Here is a 19,198-nt window from a genome sequence, read left to right as displayed (position 1 = left end):
GCATGCAGCATACATGTGTTGTTTTTGCCTACTGTATTTGAATATTTCTGCATACTGGGGTCGCTAAACAGTTTGGAATTACATAAACTGGGTCTGACTGGAAAGCTGAGACTCTTGTGGATTTAGTGAGCCTAATTTTATTCATGTGTGATGATGTTAGCGCCCATAGTAGCCATTTCATTGTAGTGAGACCATTTTGTTGAAATGGACACCACTGTATAATATGGCCTATTGAAGCCTTATCTGCAGTTTCCAGAACAGAAGTGCAAACAAAAATGCAATTCTTACAAGAATCTCCAAATGTCAGAAGTTTTTGATTCCAAACCATAGTGTGGATTTTTTTCATGGTGTTCCTCAAGGTCTCTGTGTCTTTATGTGGTATTTCTGAGGGATTTTTGACCATTTTTTTAATCAATTTTCAAGTGGTAAAACATGCTTAAATTTAGCTCCCAAATCTGTGTAACAAATGGTATCAAACCAAAAATTGCTGCAACATTTTATGAGTCATAATTAAGCGTTGGAATGACCGTCATATACTTCATCATAATGTTCCTATACACTCTAAACTTTGAATAGACACCTAACCAAAACACAATGTTGATTAAAGATTTATGAGTAGAGAAGCTTGACACACTGTGCTGAGCTGCATCTCAAATTAATCTTTTGGCTCCCAGCTTTAAGATCATGTGTATCACTTCTATGTGACATATTCTGTTGGTCTTCTATGTCCCCCTAAAGATTCAGTGACCCCCCCCTAAAGAAGACAAAAACTGTTCTATGTTATGGAGCGGTGGAGTAAAGGAGGTGAATGTCAGAGTTTAAGTGTTTTACAGTTTAAAAATAAACCTGTCAGTTGTGACTAGTGGACAAAATATGTGATGGAAACTCTTTAACACCTCTGCGTCTGTGTTAGTGTGTGTTTAGTATGTTACCAGACAGCACACTGCAGTCATATGACCCAAATCCTGGGAAGCAGACACAACCCCAATCCGAGCACTGGCCGTTGCCGTTGCACAGGTTGGGACACTTGAGGACAGCCACAACATCCTGGTACTCTTCTTCTCTCCTCCTCTCCTCCATCAGCCTCCTCTCACACTCATTTTCCAGCAGCGGTAAAGTTGCATTCAGCCATGACTGCTCATCCTTCAGCTGGAGGTCTGTAACACACATCGCCTCCACACGGCTCATAATCGACTTTTCTAACAGGCGGCTGCAGCCCAACGCTATGCTGGAGCCCGCTACAGTCTGCTGACACTGAGTCCTGGCCTGCTGCTCCGTCAGGCCAGAAGGTGTGGGCCACGTGAGGGAAAAGTCTGTCTGAACTGCTGCTTCGTGGTCCTCTGGGAAAAAGTAGGTGAAGCCCTCCAGATCAGACTGGCTGAGGCTCTGGTGTGGAGAGTTAGAAATGTAATGGTGGGTCTGCCGCTTGTTCATGTGCCGCTGGTGTTGAGCTGAGGTTGAAGTTCTATCCCTGGAGGAGGCGCTTCTTTCGTGCGGATGAGAGTCACTGCCTCGATCCTGGGTGTTGTGTCTGGAGTGGCCCGAAGGCAGCGTCTGTCTGTCATGTCCATCACCTTTGAGTAGTTCTACCGAGCTAATATACTCAGCTGTGACGTCCAGAGTGGGGAAGACGCTGGGGAGGTGCACGTTGCCGTGATGAGAGCAGGTGGAGTCGGAGGAGGTGACCGGTTGAGATCGGGCTCTGGGGGATGAGAGGCGGGGCTCTGCCTGACAGTTACAGTACTTGCGGGGGTTCAGTGTCGTCAGGTGGGATGGCACAGTGTCAAACAGGCTGTTGCCTGGAGGGAGCCTGAAAGAGGAGAGGTGGAGATGTCAGTGAGGAGGAAACAGGGCTTGACAGGAGGGTCTCTGGCGGCCTGACATGGCCCTGGGCTCCAGTAGTCTATGGTAAGATTAAAGGTGCAAATTTTTAATAGAATCTGCTAATAATCAAATTACACACATCCAATTGACACAGTGAACCTTTTGGCACCTTTTTACCTGGGATTTGGCCCAGGTAAAAAGGTGCCTGGTTTGCCAGGTTGGTAACTAAGCCGCAACAGCTGATAAACTGCTAACCATTTTCCAGACCTCTGACTCCTTGCCCACATATCAGATTTGTTCAAGGATTCAAAAAGGTCTGGTGCTATGCTCATTGGCGGCTGTTAAAGACAATTAGAGAATCTATTGACCGATCAGAGTTTGGCAGGCAGGATTACATATCCTTTATCCAAAAAAGCAGCCTTGCTACATTCATGAAAAAGAGCAAGGAGAAATGGCAACATAGGAGAAAATAACAACTCTTGAAATAATGCCTGTAATCAATGTACAGATGTTAATGGCTCTGAGCAACCACTACCAAAACTTTGGTGTCAACAGACAGATACGACTCTAAAAACACTGACCTCCATTCAGAGATAAAAGCGTGCAGATGCTCCAGTGTGGCGCCTCCTGCTGAGTGGAAGTCATTGTCTGACTGTGCGTCGTAGGTCCCACAGAGGCCCTCAGTGTGTCTCCAGTCTGAACTGGGAGCTCTCAGCGTCAGGCTCATTCCCCAGTTAGACACGTCTGCACGGACAAACGCTCCCGACGAGAAGGTCATCTGTGAAGATTTAGGACAATCACATGAAAACAGTGAGCACGTTGACAGCTAAATTTGTCATGAGTTTGCCACGTTTTGAAACCAAGGCATCTTTTTGTGTGCAGTTTGTTAACCAGGTTTGGCAAAGTATAAATCAAAATCCCCTCCTAGTGTCTTTAAACATATAAGTGATGTCTTAGTTTTTTGTCATAGTAGGAGAAGAAGAAAGAGTGCAGTTGGAAGTGCTCCAGAACTCATTTATTCAGCCATACTGTTTATTGATTTAGAAATCTATAGACAGGTTTATGAAGTGTGACTCCTCTTTGCTCACCGTGACCTTGCGGCCCTGGTAGGACTCGGTGATGCGAATGCCGCTCTTGGTCAAGTCTCTGTTCTTCACAGACAGGTGCGGTTTGGTTTCACCCATCTCTCCATTGCACATGTCAAAAGCAATGACGTCGCCACCATCCCTCACCACGAAGCCGCACACGCACGAGGCGGAGTGCACCACGCTGCCGCATTCCCACTGACGAACGTGGACCTCAAACGGCCTCAATATGCTTTTATAGAGAATAAAGGTGCCAACTTGGTAGTTGTCATAATGCCTGTGAATATTCAATGGAAAATATTCACACAGTTGTTCGCCGCCCAGCCATTCCAAAGTAGACAGAAAAACCATCATTCACTATAGACAATTTGAAATTTCCACACATAATTAAATCTGTTTAATCCTGATTAAATATAGTGCAGTCCATGATACATATAAAGTATGTCTCCAGGTGAACTGAATAAGAAACTGAAGTACCTGCCATCAAATGTGATAATGTGAGGATCAGTGAAGACGTAGCAGTAGGATGAGGGGACGTCCTGCACTGTTATCTGAAATGACAAATCAATTCAATTCCTTCTTAAAATTAAATATTCTAGTTGCATTACATTGAAAAACAACATGGTCACACATCATAAAAGCAGTTTGACACAAGCAAAGATCATGAAAAAAATGGTATCACAAAGAAGGTTAAATAGGAACAACGAGCTAAATATATAGAGAGATATAAATCCAAACCTCCTGAATCAATAAACCGTCCACATATTATATATTTACCTCAACTGGTTCTGGTGAGTACCCGTTCCAGAGAAAATTTGGTGTGACGATGGATTTAACGGAGATGTGAGTTGTCCTGTTGCCATCTTTGACAAAGTCAGTGACAGGGCTGAAGTGGATCACAGCTCGGCTACAAACCCCGTCCCTACAGGGGCCCCGGGACAGGTCCACCACACACGAGGACAGAGACAGATCTGTGCCCAATAAACCCTCATCTGGAACACAACAGGGAATGAGCTTATTTACATCATAATAAAAAAAAGCTACATTATGCAAGTAATATCTGACATACTATCCACAGCCTTTATGTTCACTGGGGAGTATGACGTCGTTATCTTGCTGCAAGTGCTCACCTTTACTGCTCGTGCTGAGCTGCAGAGACAGAGTGCACTGCTCTGCAGAGACGGAGGACTCCTCCAGACATGGGACAGGAACGGTGCTCTCAACCACCAGCTCATACAGCCTCCCGTCCTCAGACACACTGCTCACTTCCGGTCTTAGCTGCACAACAGTTATAGAGAGAAGGTTTTCGGCAAAGAGATATTTCTTGGAGGAACAAATAATGTCTCTTGGTCTCCAGTGACTAACAAGTGAGTGAAACCAGTCTTGCAGACAAGAGATAATAATCCTATTACTTATGGTTTTGTGTTAAACAGTATCTCTGCAGTCAGGTGGCCAGCTTTTCAAGGGAATTGTGAGCAGAGCAGTTAAAATTTCAATGTGTAGTAGTGTCCATTTTTGCATTTTTACATTTCTCTTTTTCTGGATAAAATAACTGACATAACTTGGAGGAAAAAACAATTTCAAGATGAACTGTAACAGGAACTTGGCAATAACTTTTTATTCTTTAATCCATGTTCTGGCAGTTACCAGCTACGCTCCTCCAAGTGGTTGCTTTTTTATTTCCCTGGTTTTGACAGACCTGTGGAAAATTGCATTTTCTTACTCTGCATCTTATGCACAGAATAATCTGAAAAAAGGTGTAAATTAGAAACCTTAATATCCATTGAGGACTTTAAAGACAGCATGAAAATATGACGGAGGTATGTGGTGGTTTTTCTTGAGATGCCACTGTGTCAAACAGCTGTTCTTCTGTTTAATTATAATTTTTGTATATCAGCTTCATATGTTGTATTTAATATGCTGTGATTTAGCTCGGCTTCTACCTCGGCCAGGTCTCTCTTGGAAAAGAAATTTGTTTATGTTAAACATACTTCCTGGTAAAATTAAGGTAAAATAAAAAATGTTGGTGGTCAACAAGATGTTATTCAAAGGTAAATTTGGGGGAAAATGCACATTTATTTTTCTTTGGTCAGAGCCAGGCTAGCTTTCCCCTCTGCTTCCAGTCTCTATGCTAAGCTAAGCTAACTGCCTCCTAGATCTAGCTCCATACACAGAAACATGAGACTGGTGTCATTCTTCTTCTCCTCTAACTCTCTGCAAGAAAGGGAATTGCTGCAATTCCCCAAATCCTGAAAACATTCCTCTTAATATATTCAGTGCTGTCACTTTTTCCTTCTGTATAAGAATGCACACGTTAAATTATCCAAATTGTCCAAAAAAAGAAGAAATATGGACATAGAAGTTTCCACCCGATGGCGATGATATTTGGGCTTCACCTTATTTACACCTTACAGTTATCTAGTTTTTTTATATTTTGCACTAGGGGTGGGTGATATGGCCCTAAAATAATATCAAGATATTTCAGGGTACTTTTAAAATAAGATATTCTTGATGATATAACTAATAAGTAAAAAAATATATATTATTTTTTTAAATTTAATTACATAGAATTACAACTGAATAAGAGATATAGTTTTACAATTTGCCTTCAAATATTCAGTAAAAACTAAACAAAAATGATCTCTCATTTCTTCAGTTTGTGAACAACAACAGTAACTCAGAGTGAGATTCAGATTCTGTTACAATATTAATAGTACAACAAAATAAAATCTACCTCAAATGACACATTTAAACAGCTCCCAAATACAAAAATGTCCCCTGGGATCTATATATATAAATCAACAGGTGATTTCCTTCTTTTAGTAAAATCCTAAATGATTGAGTTGCTTTTTTTCCACCTGGACCTTTATGCTCTGTATGATACCACAACTATCACACATTCACATATATGGAGTTTTTTGTCGAGCTGCGAGCGTCACGTAGGTTTACATTACTAAAGGCTTATGATAAAATCATGTGACGACACCGACTCCTGTGCGCACAGTGAGAGAGGAGAGGGAGAGACGCTGTGCTGCTGTCAGAAGAGCCGCTGAATGAGTTCCCTCTGAGCAGTAAGTCACTAAAAGAGTCTGAGAAGTCCGGGGCTGTTCATAAAACATTCAGGACGCCACAGTTTATTCCACACTACTGAAGCTGCTCCTCTTTTTGGAACCACCACAGAGTCGGAAAGAATTTCACTTTCAGCCATGCTTGTTGTTGCCGTGGGTAACAGTATGACGTCAATATGTCAACAAGTCAAAATATCGTGATTATCACGATATGAACGTTTCATATGATATTATATTATTAAATAATTGGGTATAATTGGGAACATGATGATATGGCACACCCCTATTTTGCACATACTGTTATGTTTTTTTAGTATTTTGTATATTTGCAGCCTTTGATTTGCACTCTTCCAACTCTGTACTGCAACAGATGCTCAGCAGTTTCCATCAGGATAACAGAAGATTTATTTTATCTAAAAACCTGCACACAGAACCAAACAGACATGCCTGCAAAAACCTGCAATTGCACAAATAAATGCTCTCTCTTTGCTTCACAAAATTTAGCCATGGTCACACACACACATACAGAGTTATAAAACTACTATGATATACCATAATTCCAGCAAAGAACTCCTGACTCTCCACTGATGCACCGCGGATGTCAGGCGAGTCCAAGAAGAAACTGGAGCTTGAGCAGTAAATCTGTGAGAGGAGGGAAAGAAAGAACTTTGTAGTCTTTTTTTCAATCTGAATTATTATGCCGACACTGTAAAGACAGACAGAAAGAACAGAAGGAGCCACACAGGGAAAAAAAATCCCATCTGTATAAAAGGTTTTTCAGTTAAGGCTGGGTCACACACATGACCGGCGCACAGTAAAACAAAACGACATGCTGACAGGTTTCAGTAACAGCTTCAGTCACAGTATCTGTGATTTACACAGTCAGACCTTGTCCCCCAGACGGAGGTTGAAGCCATCCAGCTCGATGAAGGCGGAGGTCTGGATGGTGGTCTCCTGTTTGAGCTCCTCCTTCCTGCCCTCAGGTGAGAGGCGGGACCAGGCCACCACGTAACCCAGGGAGCTGTTGGAGCTGCTCCCGAAGCTGCACTTCAAGTAGACGGAGTTTCCTGTCACCTCTGAGACGATCACTGGTGCAGATGGAGTGGGAGGCTGCTTTGCTGATGGCAGAGAAGCAGAAGGAGATGAGAGGAGGCTAACATGTGTTTTAGATTAGATGATATTTATGCTATTTTTTCCTCTGCACATTGGAAGTGTAACAACAACAACAGAAGTGAAGAAGAAATGAAGAAATCAAGGTCATATATGTTGTAGAGTAAATGTACACCACTGTCTAATGTCAAAGTGGAATTGAATCTACAGTCACTGCAATTTCACCTCCCCAAACAAGTTTGTTCACCCACAGGCTCCATTTCCGATCTCACTAATGGTTTAATATACATCAAAGCATATGGCCAAAAGTATGTAGACACCCTGCTCCATACACCCAGTACTGATCTGGAGCTGTTTTTCTGGTTTATGCTAAGACCCTTAATTTCAATTAAGGGAAATCGTACTGTAAGCTTCAAGTGTGCTAACAGGATCATTTCTTTACTGTAGTGTCAGTATGCTGTGTCACTAACCTTTTCTTTTTTACCTCTACCATCAAATTAACAACCTTAAACTCATCATTTACTAACATTTGGCTGGAGACTGATGCTGATTTCCATCCCAGTGGATTTACCACAAGAGAGCCCCATTCTGGGAAAGTAATACAAATTTGAAATTGTCTTAGTCATGACTGACAAATGCAGTAAATGATTATGCAGAGGAATGTAGGTTAAGCTGAGGAACATGAATTCATGAATATAAGCAGTCTAAATATTCAGCTGGGCCTGCTCTGCGAATTTTAAGTAGAAAAGTGAGTTTGGGAATCAAACCAACCTGGATTCTATTATTTAAAAAAGTCAATCAACATATTCAGTGTTATTTCATCTATCACTGATTAAACCTCCCTCCTCCTCTTTTCCACCTCTGCCAGCTTCCTAAAAACCTGCCTCTGCGTAATTCACGACCTGGCTGAGGGCCGTCGCCATGGAGACGAGGCCCAGCGGACGCCGGGACACATGCTCAGCTCATTAAGAGGAGCGGTGAGGGGGCTGACGGTGCATTCCTGACCACATGGCAACTCCCTGACCTCCCGATTGTTTTGGTGTTTGACCTAACATGAGGAGACAAGCGTACGCTGTAAACACGGCAGCAGGATCCTCACTTTTACATGTTCCATTGACGTTCACCTCATCAGGACCGCAGCTCAGGGACGCTGTGGGTGCAGCGTCTGACATCTCTGTTCAGACAGACAGAGGAGAAACAAAGGCACTCAACTGAAAATCAACATTAATGAACATAATAGATGAAACAAGTTGGCAGAGAAGAGACTGTGAGTTTGTTTCTAAGATCTGCTCTGAGAAACAGTTTAGTTTACTGTTAAAAAGTGTAGATGTATCCTTGAAAGGATGGGCAGCTTCGCACTAATGACCCTGTTGCAGTCTTGTACTGAAAATCAACATGTAAGCATATTGCCTTCTTCAGGATAATGCTGTAACCTGCCTCTATCTGGGCACTATGGCCTAGTCCCACTCTCCACTTTGACAAACTGACAGACTTTGAGGCGTGTTCCTGCAAAATGCATGAGGCCTTAGGGCTGTCCCATTATCAAACTGTCAAGTATATGAGGGCTCACCTACAGACATTTTGAGCCCTTTATGCACACTTTGTGTAAGTCCACATTTCTGCAAACTTCACCTGAGGGAATTACCCACAGTTCAAAGCACTGTGACGCTGAAGCCGCAACTTTTGATAAAGGTAAAATGTGTCACAACACAGCGTTATAAATGAAGCATTGTGGTGCTACAGAGACGCCCCGGCCAACAAATCATATTCCAGACATAAGGGGGCATATTTGATTGGTATAGACACCAGCAAAAATCACATCATCATCATTTTTATATGTTTTTTAGTTAAAATGATATGCAAAAATTACCATTCCCACTAAAATCATGGCTCATATCACAATCGCAACACCTGTCAAAATAAGTGCAATATCATTTGCTGAGAAGATGGTCTTCTAAAAAAACCTGGGCTGTGTACACAGTAGACACACACAAATACTTTTCCATTTTGTGCTACATGACCAGACAAAACAGAGAAAAGGGGCTACGGCATTCGCTTTTGCTCAAGAGGTAGAAAACATAAAACTACCAGAATGCACTGCACTGTCCCGGACCAATAAACACCCCCACTGGTAGGTGAAGGAATGCAAGCTTCCCGTTTGGAAACAATATGGCAGCCAGCTGGTAACAAACAGTCTTTTATTACCGCTAAACTGTTACCTTAAATATGTTTCTGGAGACATACAAGGTGGGAAATAGACAATGCAGTTACAGAATCTTGATTTAAATTTGATCAGCACTGCTCAGTTTTACAGGTTGATCTGAATTTGGTCTGAGTTCGGTACTCCTTGTGTCTCCATTCGAAAATGCTGACGTACAATCTGTAGTTGGAGCAACAGCCCTAGAGCCAGCGTCATCTGCCAAATCAAGGCTGAGAGATGAGCAGGGAGATCTGGGTGCTGGTTAGATGGAGGAAAGTTTACCATAGCAAATCAGCAAAGTTTCCCTTTGACATCATGTTGATTAGAAAATCTTTTCAACCACAAGCTTAAAACTTCAGCTGCTTCTCTCATTTTTCCATTTGCATGATATAATTATGTGGAAGTTATTACAAACATGGCTCTTTCTGCTCTGACATACCCTGAGCGCAGTATCCCATGCATCCCTGCGTAGGCTGGAGCAGGTAAACATAGAAGTCTCCACAGTTGCGGACGCTGACTGGGATGCGGAACATGCAGCAGTCTTTGCTGACGCCCGGGTAGAGCTGCCAGGCAGCGCAGGCTGTCAGCTGTCTGACCTCCAGAGGCCCCGGCAGGGTCTCACCCTCAGCCAGAGACAGCCACACAGGAGCCTGAGTCCCACAGTGGTTCACCTGGATGTTTGGACAGAGACAGAGAGGAGGACATTAGGGCACGCACTTCTGAGGGCAATTACTTTGCTGTATAAAGGTACTGACATGTTGGGATAATATAATAATAAAGAGACAAATAAATACTGTAGTGCTGTTGTATTTCCAGCTTTGTACCAATGATGTCACCAACAAACATTAACTCTTTAAGCTAAAATAGCATAAATCTGAAAACGCTACTTTTTAACACTATTGTTGCAGTTTATTCCCCTTTAAAAAAAATCCTTGGCTTGACAAATCTGGCCATTTATCTGCCATCATCATAAAGACATCGCCTTATTATGTAACACATGTTCACAGCAGTCCTCTCTTCCTTCCTCCGCCCACTCCTGTGGATATCCATCACCCAGGGAGAGCAGCGATGCCCTGGGAAGGCAGAGGGAGGCTGACACTTCAGATGGATCCTGCAGGCTCCTCACAGCAGGCCGCCCGCAGGAAATGAGACACATTCCAGCTCTCCTTGCACTCTCCTTCATAAATATGTACTCACACACACATACTGATGACTGTGTGTGTCCATAAGTGCATATGTATTCATGCTCACACACTATGACACAAAGACAAACACTCAGGTGGGGACAGGTCCTCCACATGAGGTCACAGATGGGCTCCTGAGAGAACTCAGAGACTGATGTTTGTAATTAAAAAAGCTAAATTGAACATTTGGAACACATCAACATGTCTTCACTGCATGCTTCTGAAAAATGAGAACACAAAATTGACTGACGTGATAAAATGAAAATGTGGGGGTCATGAGAATTTCACCACCTTCAGCTGAGGTCACAACAGGTTAAGAAACACTGATATCTGATTTGACTGACTTGGAATATTTGTACAGTAATTGCAGATTTTGTTACTGTGACTTCCAAAGTTAAATTTTGTGCCGTACTTGACAATTTTTCCACCAAATATGTTACCACAGAGAGTCTATCCAGATTACTTTTACTTTGCAAGTCAGAAAAATCTCTTTCAACCACTGGTAAGGAAATTGTTTGCATCATTTAAAGGGACAGTTCACCCCAAAATCAGGAATATATATTTTCCCTCTTACCTGTAGTGCTACATATTAATCTAGATTGTTTTAGTTTGAGCTGCAAAGTGTTTCCAAAAAATAAATTTAAAAACTAAATTGCAATGTCTCTTTCCAGAAATCATGACTTGGTTTCTCAACATAATCCACAGACCTTGTTTCAAGTTTCATGTAGGAACTATTTTTCTTTCTACCGAACTACTCCCATCATCGGAATCACTGCACAGAAGGAAATGTGCATCTACGAGGCTTGTGACAGCGTAAGATGTAAACATTAATGACGTCGTCCTCAACTGATTTGTAATATTACAGTAGGACGGCTGTGTCTCAGGAGGTAAAGCGGGTTGTCCACTAATTGGAAGATCAGCAGTTCGATCCCCGTTTCCTCCAGTTCGCATGTCAAAGTATCCGTGAGCAAGATACTGAACCCCATATTGCTCCCAATGGCTGTTCCATTGATGTGTGAGTGTGTTAAAAACTGAGTAGCAGGTGGCACCTTGTATGGTAGCTTCGGCCACCAGTGAATGGATGAATGTGGCTCATAGTGTAAAAAGCGCTTTCAGATGCGCTGGCCAGATGACTGCAAAGGCACTATACAAGTGTAGGTCCATTTAAGATTAGCTAGATCAGTGGTGCTAGGTCAGCAGCACAGAAGATCTAAACAATCAGCACAGGTTCAGGGTGGACACCCAAGACTAGTGTCACCAATTCAGTATCTGACCAAACGTCTACCCTTCTGTTTGTGAGTTAAGACGTTGAGTAATGTCAGATAAGTGTTTTTGTAGAACGTTATGATGTCACTGTAAAGTTGACCTTTGACCTTTTGGATACTAAATGGTATAACTTCATTTTATCCTATTGTCAGAATTAGCCAATTAATTCTTGAAGTATGACCAAAAACATGTTTTGTGAGGTCACAGTGACCTTGACCTTTGACCGCAAAAGTCTAATCAGATTATCCTTGACTCAAAGTGGATGTTTGTGCCAAATTTTAAAAAGATTTCTTTAAGGTTTTCTTAAAATATCGTGTTCACAAGAACAGCACTTCATTATTGGGTCGAAGTGGAAGTTTGTGCCAAATCTGAAGAAATTCCCTTGAAGCGTTTTTGAGCTATCGTGTCAAGAGAATGGATCGGATGGACGGACAAACTACCCAAAACATAATGTCTCTGGCCACCGCTGTCATCGGCGTGGAGGCGTAAATACACTGGAATTTAAGGCACGTGAGCCACAACGTAGGCATCACAAAATATTTCTGATATTTTATATAACGTATGACAGAGATACACAACACATTTACCTCCACACACTGGGTGGGCATGCTGGCCAGCTTGTCGAAGATCTGAAACTGGTACCAGCCTGGAGTGAGGGAGTGGTCGCAGATGAAGTCCTGCAGGGCCGACTGCTGCAGCCAGCTGGAGCTGAAGGTGGTGCTGCGATAGGGGTCCTGGAGGACGGAGTGGCCGCCCGGCGTACACTCTGGAGGGAGCACTGCAAGTCCAGCCAGACAGACAACATAAGTACTGGATGTACACCAAGACTGTCAATGCTAATGATCGAACATATGGGAAGCTTTCTGCAGACAAGTACTGAATTGTGGACGTGCTCCGTCCAGCTGGTCCAAATTCAAGATTACAAATTGATTTCAAAGCTGATAAAAAGGTCTGGTGCTGCTCAGTGTTGACGTTTGTACACAGACCATGAAATGTACTGACATGAGAGAGTGAGTGCATGATTATATCATTCAGGCTATGAATGCATTTACTGAATTAGACTAAAATACTTTTGCAAAGCAAAAACTGAGTGGTTACAGGAAAGAAAATGATGAAAACACAGGGGTAGAGCTAAACATAACACAAGCAACACAAGCAAACATCACAAAGACAGGAAATATTGAAATGCATGACTTGTTCTCTCAGTTTTAACAAAAAGCCTGTAATAGCAATGAACAACACAGACTATGGGCACAGTATATGTGGAAATAAACCTTTCATCAGGAGCTAGTAGAGGTGTCAGGAAACAACAGCTGATTCAGAAGAGCTCTCTTGCATTAATTAGACTAACGGTGTCACAGGCTTTAAATCTTTTTAAGACTAAACATCAACACATTTCAACACCCAATGCTCTTAATGATATATTAAAAACTTGAATTCCTTAGAAGCCTGTTCAAAGAGGTAGGACATCCCGGTATTTACTTTAACCAAATATTTGTTTTTGTCCACCTACTGAAGATACAGGTCAGGGATGCGGATGGATTATGTATTGGGCGCACCAGGCACAGGCCTGCTTGTCCCCCAGGCCAGAGCCTCGGTTGACTGTCACTGTTAAATGAATGGATGAAACAGGCCAAGCTAGGATGGGGGGCATGGGGTTCTGTGACGTGACAGTGAAGTAAGCAGGGACTTCTGGCACACCTGCACTGATTTCAAAGATGCATGGAGAAGGGGAAAAGTCTGCAGAGGTTAATGCTACAACAACACTTGTAAGGGAAGCACGATAGAGGATTTGTGAAGATATTTTCCAGTTAATTTTGACTGAATGCCGTAACGGTAAACGGACATCTTTGTCCAACTAACTGCAGAGAATATCATGTCTCTCCTGTAGTGGTATTAACATATTAGTATGCCTACTCTTATCTGGATTGCCCGGTAGCAGATGAACAAATAAAATACAATGCTCTTCAAAATGTACACATTCACTGGGCAAAATAAGACAACTACTTTAACTTAGGTTACATGTAAAACATGCCATATTTATTTTGATGTACCATTTTCAAACAAAACTGTAAATTTATCCTACTTTAACAGGCTTGGATGATGCCCTGCCTGAATCAGTCCTGACAGTAGCCACAGCCAGGGCTAACCGAGGGTTTAACCTATTTTGATTAATTAATGTTGCATAACTTAAAGGCCATCTTTTTGGCCTGTTGTATCGACAGATTTTTGCTTTCTGGGCTGATGCCAATATTTCATCTAGAAGATTTAATCTGCCGATAATGATGTGCCAATATTATTGTGCATTGTAGTATACCATCCCTTACTGTAAGTCTGTCTGGCCGACCATAAGATATATCTATCTCATCTATCTCCTGAAAACCATCATCTTGTTGTGATGATGTTCCTGTGCCATCATCTCATGCCACAAGTCTCCTCTTGGCTCCACCGGAAGAACATTCAACACAACAGTGTCTTAAAGAAAGCCAAATCTCCACAATATTTTTAAATGATGGAAAACCTGGAGCAGGTCCAGGAAAAGTCAGTCTGGGTCTTAATACTAAGGATAGGTGACAACAGGTTGGCTCCTTTTAGAGAGACACCTGTCCTGACTGGTGATGACTATCATGACTGTGCAAAAGGCCATTCAGTCTATGAAGCTAGTGGTACACATAATAGCTACCAGGATTGGGAAATTAAAGATGGATCTTATTTTAAACTCAAAATCGGGAAGTGAACACAGGTGACTTAAGAGGTCAAAAATTAGAGAAAGGCTTAAGGTTTATGGGGTGTGACCATAGAAGTTAAAACACAGCCATAAAAATGCACATTTGCTAAACTGAGATCAAAGAGAAAGAAAAAGATCCAAGCTGTAACCACAAATTACCGGCCAGCTTCTGTGCACTGCAGCACAGTTTTCCCTGACCTCAAAGGTCAAGTGAAAGGTGAGAGGAGTCTGCCACAGTGGTGACAGGCAGACGAGCCATTGACGGAGACGACAGGAGCTGTCAAAGCTGCCAATAGACATCCTTCATTCTCAACACCTGGTCACTTCAGTCCTGATACTGGCATTAAGTCATGAATTACTCTGACAGATGTCTACTTCTGTATTAGACGTCATAGACAGGCATGTAATCTGCAGTTTACCGGTTTTAACCACTACAAATGAATCACCTCCCCTTCTCTTTAGCCTCTGAACTATCACCAGACCCTTCAAACATCAGCACAAGAAAATCTAATGATGGAGGAGACTGGAGCTGGAGCCAAACCTAACAGCATTATTATTAATGGGTTTTCCCAGCAGGATGTGACTGCTGATGTTTAAGATATGGTTTCACATGAGCTGAAACATAAAGGGAGGAAGTACTTGGTATTCATAGGACTGTGGTAGAGATCTCTTGGAAACATCAGTCCTTTTGCTTTGGATAAGCATGCTAATAAAATGGGTACATGTCAGTTTGAGGTTGAAAGTGAACTGAAAGCAGGAGAGCGACTACTTCTTCAAAATCCTGAGTGTATTCCACAAAATGTCTTAATGGGAGACATCCTGTTTAAAGCTTTGCTGGAGTGGAAGAAGTCCTAAAACTGCTACAGAGAAAGGAGAGGTCAGCAGGTTAAAGGTTAAAGGAGGACTCCTAAACAAATAGGTGTGTTTTGGGATCATTAAAACAACCAATAAAATAAAAATAAAACCTTCAAACTTTTGCAGAGGAAGATGTGAAGGCAACCTCCGAACATGAAACTGCAGTGTTTTGTTATGACCACATGAGTCATTTCTATGTGTCAATCTGAGAACAAACAGTGGCTACAACAATCAGTGAGAGAGGGCCACATCTTTATGATGAAATCTTATTGAAATGTCTGAATTAACACGGGGCCCTGGAGAAGTGGGAATTGGGATATCATGTTCCTTTGCTAGCAGAGGAATGGCAACAAGTGTAGATGAGATTGATGCAGCTGCACACATTGTGAGTCAAATTAGGGAATATAAACATATCACTGTGAAAAACAAATAAAAATCCTGCTCATAGGAATCACTACTGCAGCTTCCATGTCAACCAAAATGTCACTAGGAAAAAAAGTGGCTAGCTACTGATGGGTTAAAGCAAAAAGAAACGTAAAAACCCCTCTCAACAAGAAATTTGTTAACATGGACACAATGTCAGACTGAATGAATGAATGAAGCTGAAGAAGCAAAACCAAAGAAGTTTGACTGTCGTTAATGCTTGGTTAGATTTAGGCACAAAAACCACTTAGTTATGGTTAGGAAAAGATCATGTTTTGGCTTAAAATACCCGGGTTTGGGGGCACAACCACAGTGGGAAAGGCAGAGACGTCTGCATAAAAAATCAACCACTTTTGTGGTACTATCCCGGCAGCAAACATAGTGATGTCTCGGTAAAAAACAACCACTTTACGTGGCATTATCACAGCAAGACATGCAGCAATATCTCAGCAAAAATCCACCGCTTCTTGTGCCAGTTCCGGCAGGAAGTGCAGCGTTTTCTCAGTATTAAAACAACTGCTTTTTGTGCCACTATCCCTGCAGGAAATATGGCGATGTCTGAGTAAAAAAAACAACTGCTTTTTGTGCCACTATCTCAGCAGCAAACACTGCAATGTCTTGGTAAAAAAAAAAACAACTGCTTTTTTTGCCACTGTTCCTGCTGGAAAAACAGTGACAAGCCCCTAAAAAACACCCACACCGTTTGTCATTTGTTCAACTCAAACAGCGGTCTGCAGTGTACGTCACTTTAGAAACATTCATATGATACGTACAAAATATAAAAATGTAATGTATTTGTGGTTTGCAGAAATGTACAATGTCAACATTTTTTTCTAACAACTGCACAAGGCTACCAAGGGGTCGAACTTAGGGAAACATGTTGTTTTTAGGTTAAGATCAGGACGTGAACACAGGTGACTACTAAAGAGGTCAAAAGACAGAGGATTAAGGTTCATGGAGTGTGACCATAGGCGTTAAAACATCACTTTATATTGTGTGCCCATAAAAGTTAAAACGTGACTTTATAGTGTGTGACCATAGAAGTTTAAACACAGCCATAAAAGCACATGACCACCAAAGTGAGATCAGAGAGGAGGAAAAAGATCCAAGCTGTAACCAAGAATTACCGGCCAGCTTCTGTGCACTGCAGCACAGTTTTCTGGCCCTGACCTGAGAGGTCAAGTGAAAGGTGATAGGAGTCTGCTGCAGTGGTGACAGGCAGACAAGCCACTGACAGAGACGACAGGAGCTGTCAAAGCTGCCAATAGACATCCTTCATTCTCAACACCTGGTCACTTCAGTCCTGATCAGCTGGACTGAAGCTCTCTGAGAGTCCACATACTGTCTGCCTGTCAGGAGAGCCAACAGCCCATGTGGACGAAAAGATGAGAGCTGCCTTGTCTGTGTTTCTCCATTACAGCACAATACATTACACTGTTACCATGAGACATGGAGGTATGTGGCCTCGGATGACAGTTACATGATGGATGAGACGGTGTCAGCTTCTTTTTGGCAGACAAAAACCTACCAGAGGAACATGAGGAGCTCTTTGGTTCACAGTGATTAAATGTCATGTTTAGTCCCATTTTTGATTTGTTAATTGTTACTTTTCTTTCTGAGGAAAACTTCCGTGAAGAGTTTAACAAGATGTTGGTCCAAAACAGCGCGTGCGTAACTCCTCTGCCGCATTTAAACAGACAAACTCAGAGATGGTGAATGACTCAGAGGGGTGATCTTACCTGTTTGTGCGTGCATTGCGTTGGGAAGCAAAAACACAACGCACGGAAGAAGTTTAAAAACTGTTTCAAGTCTCATCGTCCTGCAGCGCCCAGCGCGCGACTTTGCAACCAAACAGCGCGAGCCCCGAACCCGAGCACTGGCACCGTGTTACCGAAAGTCCTCTCTGTCTGCTCGGAGCAACAGGAGCGCAGCCGTCGTTTCCGTTATCCGACCCGAAACAAGTGAAGCGGGGGGAACTCCGGAGGTTTGTTTAGGTTTGTTGGAGTCACTCGAGGCTGCAGTGATCGCAGAGGCTGTCGGCTGATCCGAGACGCCGGACTGCAGCGGCTGACCACAGACTGCTGCTGCACGCTGCAGCATCACAGGGTGTTAGGAGGGGCATCAGCGGTACACCTTCTCAACACCTCTGCACACAGCCGACACTGAGCTGCACGAGGATTAGAAAAGATTCAATGCTAATCCTAAAAGATGAAAATGTTTACTAAGAAGAGGGGTGCAACAATTATTTATACAATCGATGAATCGATTAGTTGTTTGATCTCTAAAACATTAGAAAACAGTCAGAAATGATCATCATATGTTGCTACTGGTGGAAGTAACTAAGTACATTTACAGCACTGTACTTAAGTACAATTTTAATACAAATGTACTTAGGTATTTCCTTAAGTAACTTAGCAAAGATCAGAAATACAAATTGTTTATTTAAACCAGTATGAACACTACATGTATAAAAATTAGGCCTCAGGTAAAATATCAATTATGAAACATTCATTTGATCTAGCACCGACAGGCAGTGCGACAAAAAGAGAGTGTGAGTTACGACTAGAGTTGTACCAACACCGATACCAGTATCGGAAATGCCTCAATACTGCCTAATATGCAGTATCGGGTATCGGCGAGTACAGCCTATGACCAATCCGATACCACGCAATGCCTCACGTCATTACTCGTACGCATGCTACAGGCAAACGAAATGGAAACGGAGCGAGTTTATAAAGCATTCTACTGTAGCCTTTAAAATGTCTTTTTTTACCAAATTGTGTGGCTGCACTTTAACCTGTGTCTTGACCTGTGTCAGCACTGGATAATAATAATATAAAAAGTTTTATGGCATTCATTCTACTATTATGTATTTATTTCTTAATATTTTACATAGAGTTTTAGGAGCTGAGACATACAACAATTCATATCCCATCCATTTTTATTTTAGGCACTGGTATCGGATCGGTACTCGGTATCGGCAGATACCTAAGGTTCAGGGATCGGAATCGGTATCGGGAAGGAAAAAGTGGTAGCGGTACATCTCTAGCTACGGCACTTGAAGATTACGGCACTCGGCATAACGACGCAACACCACTTTATCATGTTAAAACAATATTCATAACTTGGATACATTTTGATGAAAAACCCTTTTGATTCTTTTGTTCTGAGGACCCTTATGGACAAGAGGAATATGCATAACTTACAGGGTTATCGAAGAATGTACACATAATTTGAGGTAATGAACAACCCGCTTTTATACATCTGAAGAACTTAAAAAGACAGGCTTTTATTTGTCAAAATGTGTAGCAACGTCAGGTTAGTAAAAAGGACTGGGCATTTAACTGGGACAAGACTTTTAATCAAAGTTTAAAGTATATTCTGTAATAACCCTTTGAATAAAGCCATTCTGTGTAATGAGTACTTTTACTTTTAACACTTTATTCAATTCAATT

The 19,198-nt window shown here is 42.1% G+C and overlaps 1 protein-coding gene across 1 annotated transcript in view; it reads right to left on the bottom strand.

Moving 5' to 3' along the window:
* vwde (von Willebrand factor D and EGF domains) overlaps positions 1-17,818 on the bottom strand; it is a 37,765-nt gene extending 19,947 nt beyond the window's left edge. The window contains exons 1-12 of the mRNA XM_033640816.2: positions 17,483-17,818; positions 12,325-12,515; positions 9,727-9,958; positions 8,187-8,261; positions 6,866-7,095; positions 6,530-6,619; positions 4,040-4,187; positions 3,687-3,901; positions 3,387-3,460; positions 2,913-3,186; positions 2,406-2,602; positions 933-1,810 (exon numbers count right to left, since the gene is read on the bottom strand). Coding sequence (XP_033496707.2) covers positions 933-1,810; positions 2,406-2,602; positions 2,913-3,186; positions 3,387-3,460; positions 3,687-3,901; positions 4,040-4,187; positions 6,530-6,619; positions 6,866-7,095; positions 8,187-8,261; positions 9,727-9,958; positions 12,325-12,515; positions 17,483-17,558 — 2,680 coding nt within the window. The 5' untranslated portion in view covers positions 17,559-17,818. The remainder of the gene's footprint in view (positions 1-932; positions 1,811-2,405; positions 2,603-2,912; positions 3,187-3,386; positions 3,461-3,686; positions 3,902-4,039; positions 4,188-6,529; positions 6,620-6,865; positions 7,096-8,186; positions 8,262-9,726; positions 9,959-12,324; positions 12,516-17,482) is intronic.
* Positions 17,819-19,198: the final 1,380 nt, after the last annotated feature.

This window comes from Epinephelus lanceolatus, chromosome 10, assembly GCF_041903045.1.
Source record: "Epinephelus lanceolatus isolate andai-2023 chromosome 10, ASM4190304v1, whole genome shotgun sequence".
Taxonomy (NCBI): domain Eukaryota; kingdom Metazoa; phylum Chordata; class Actinopteri; order Perciformes; family Serranidae; genus Epinephelus; species Epinephelus lanceolatus.
The sequence above is the reverse complement of the archived record's forward strand: the minus strand, read 5'-3'. Positions and strand labels throughout refer to the sequence as shown.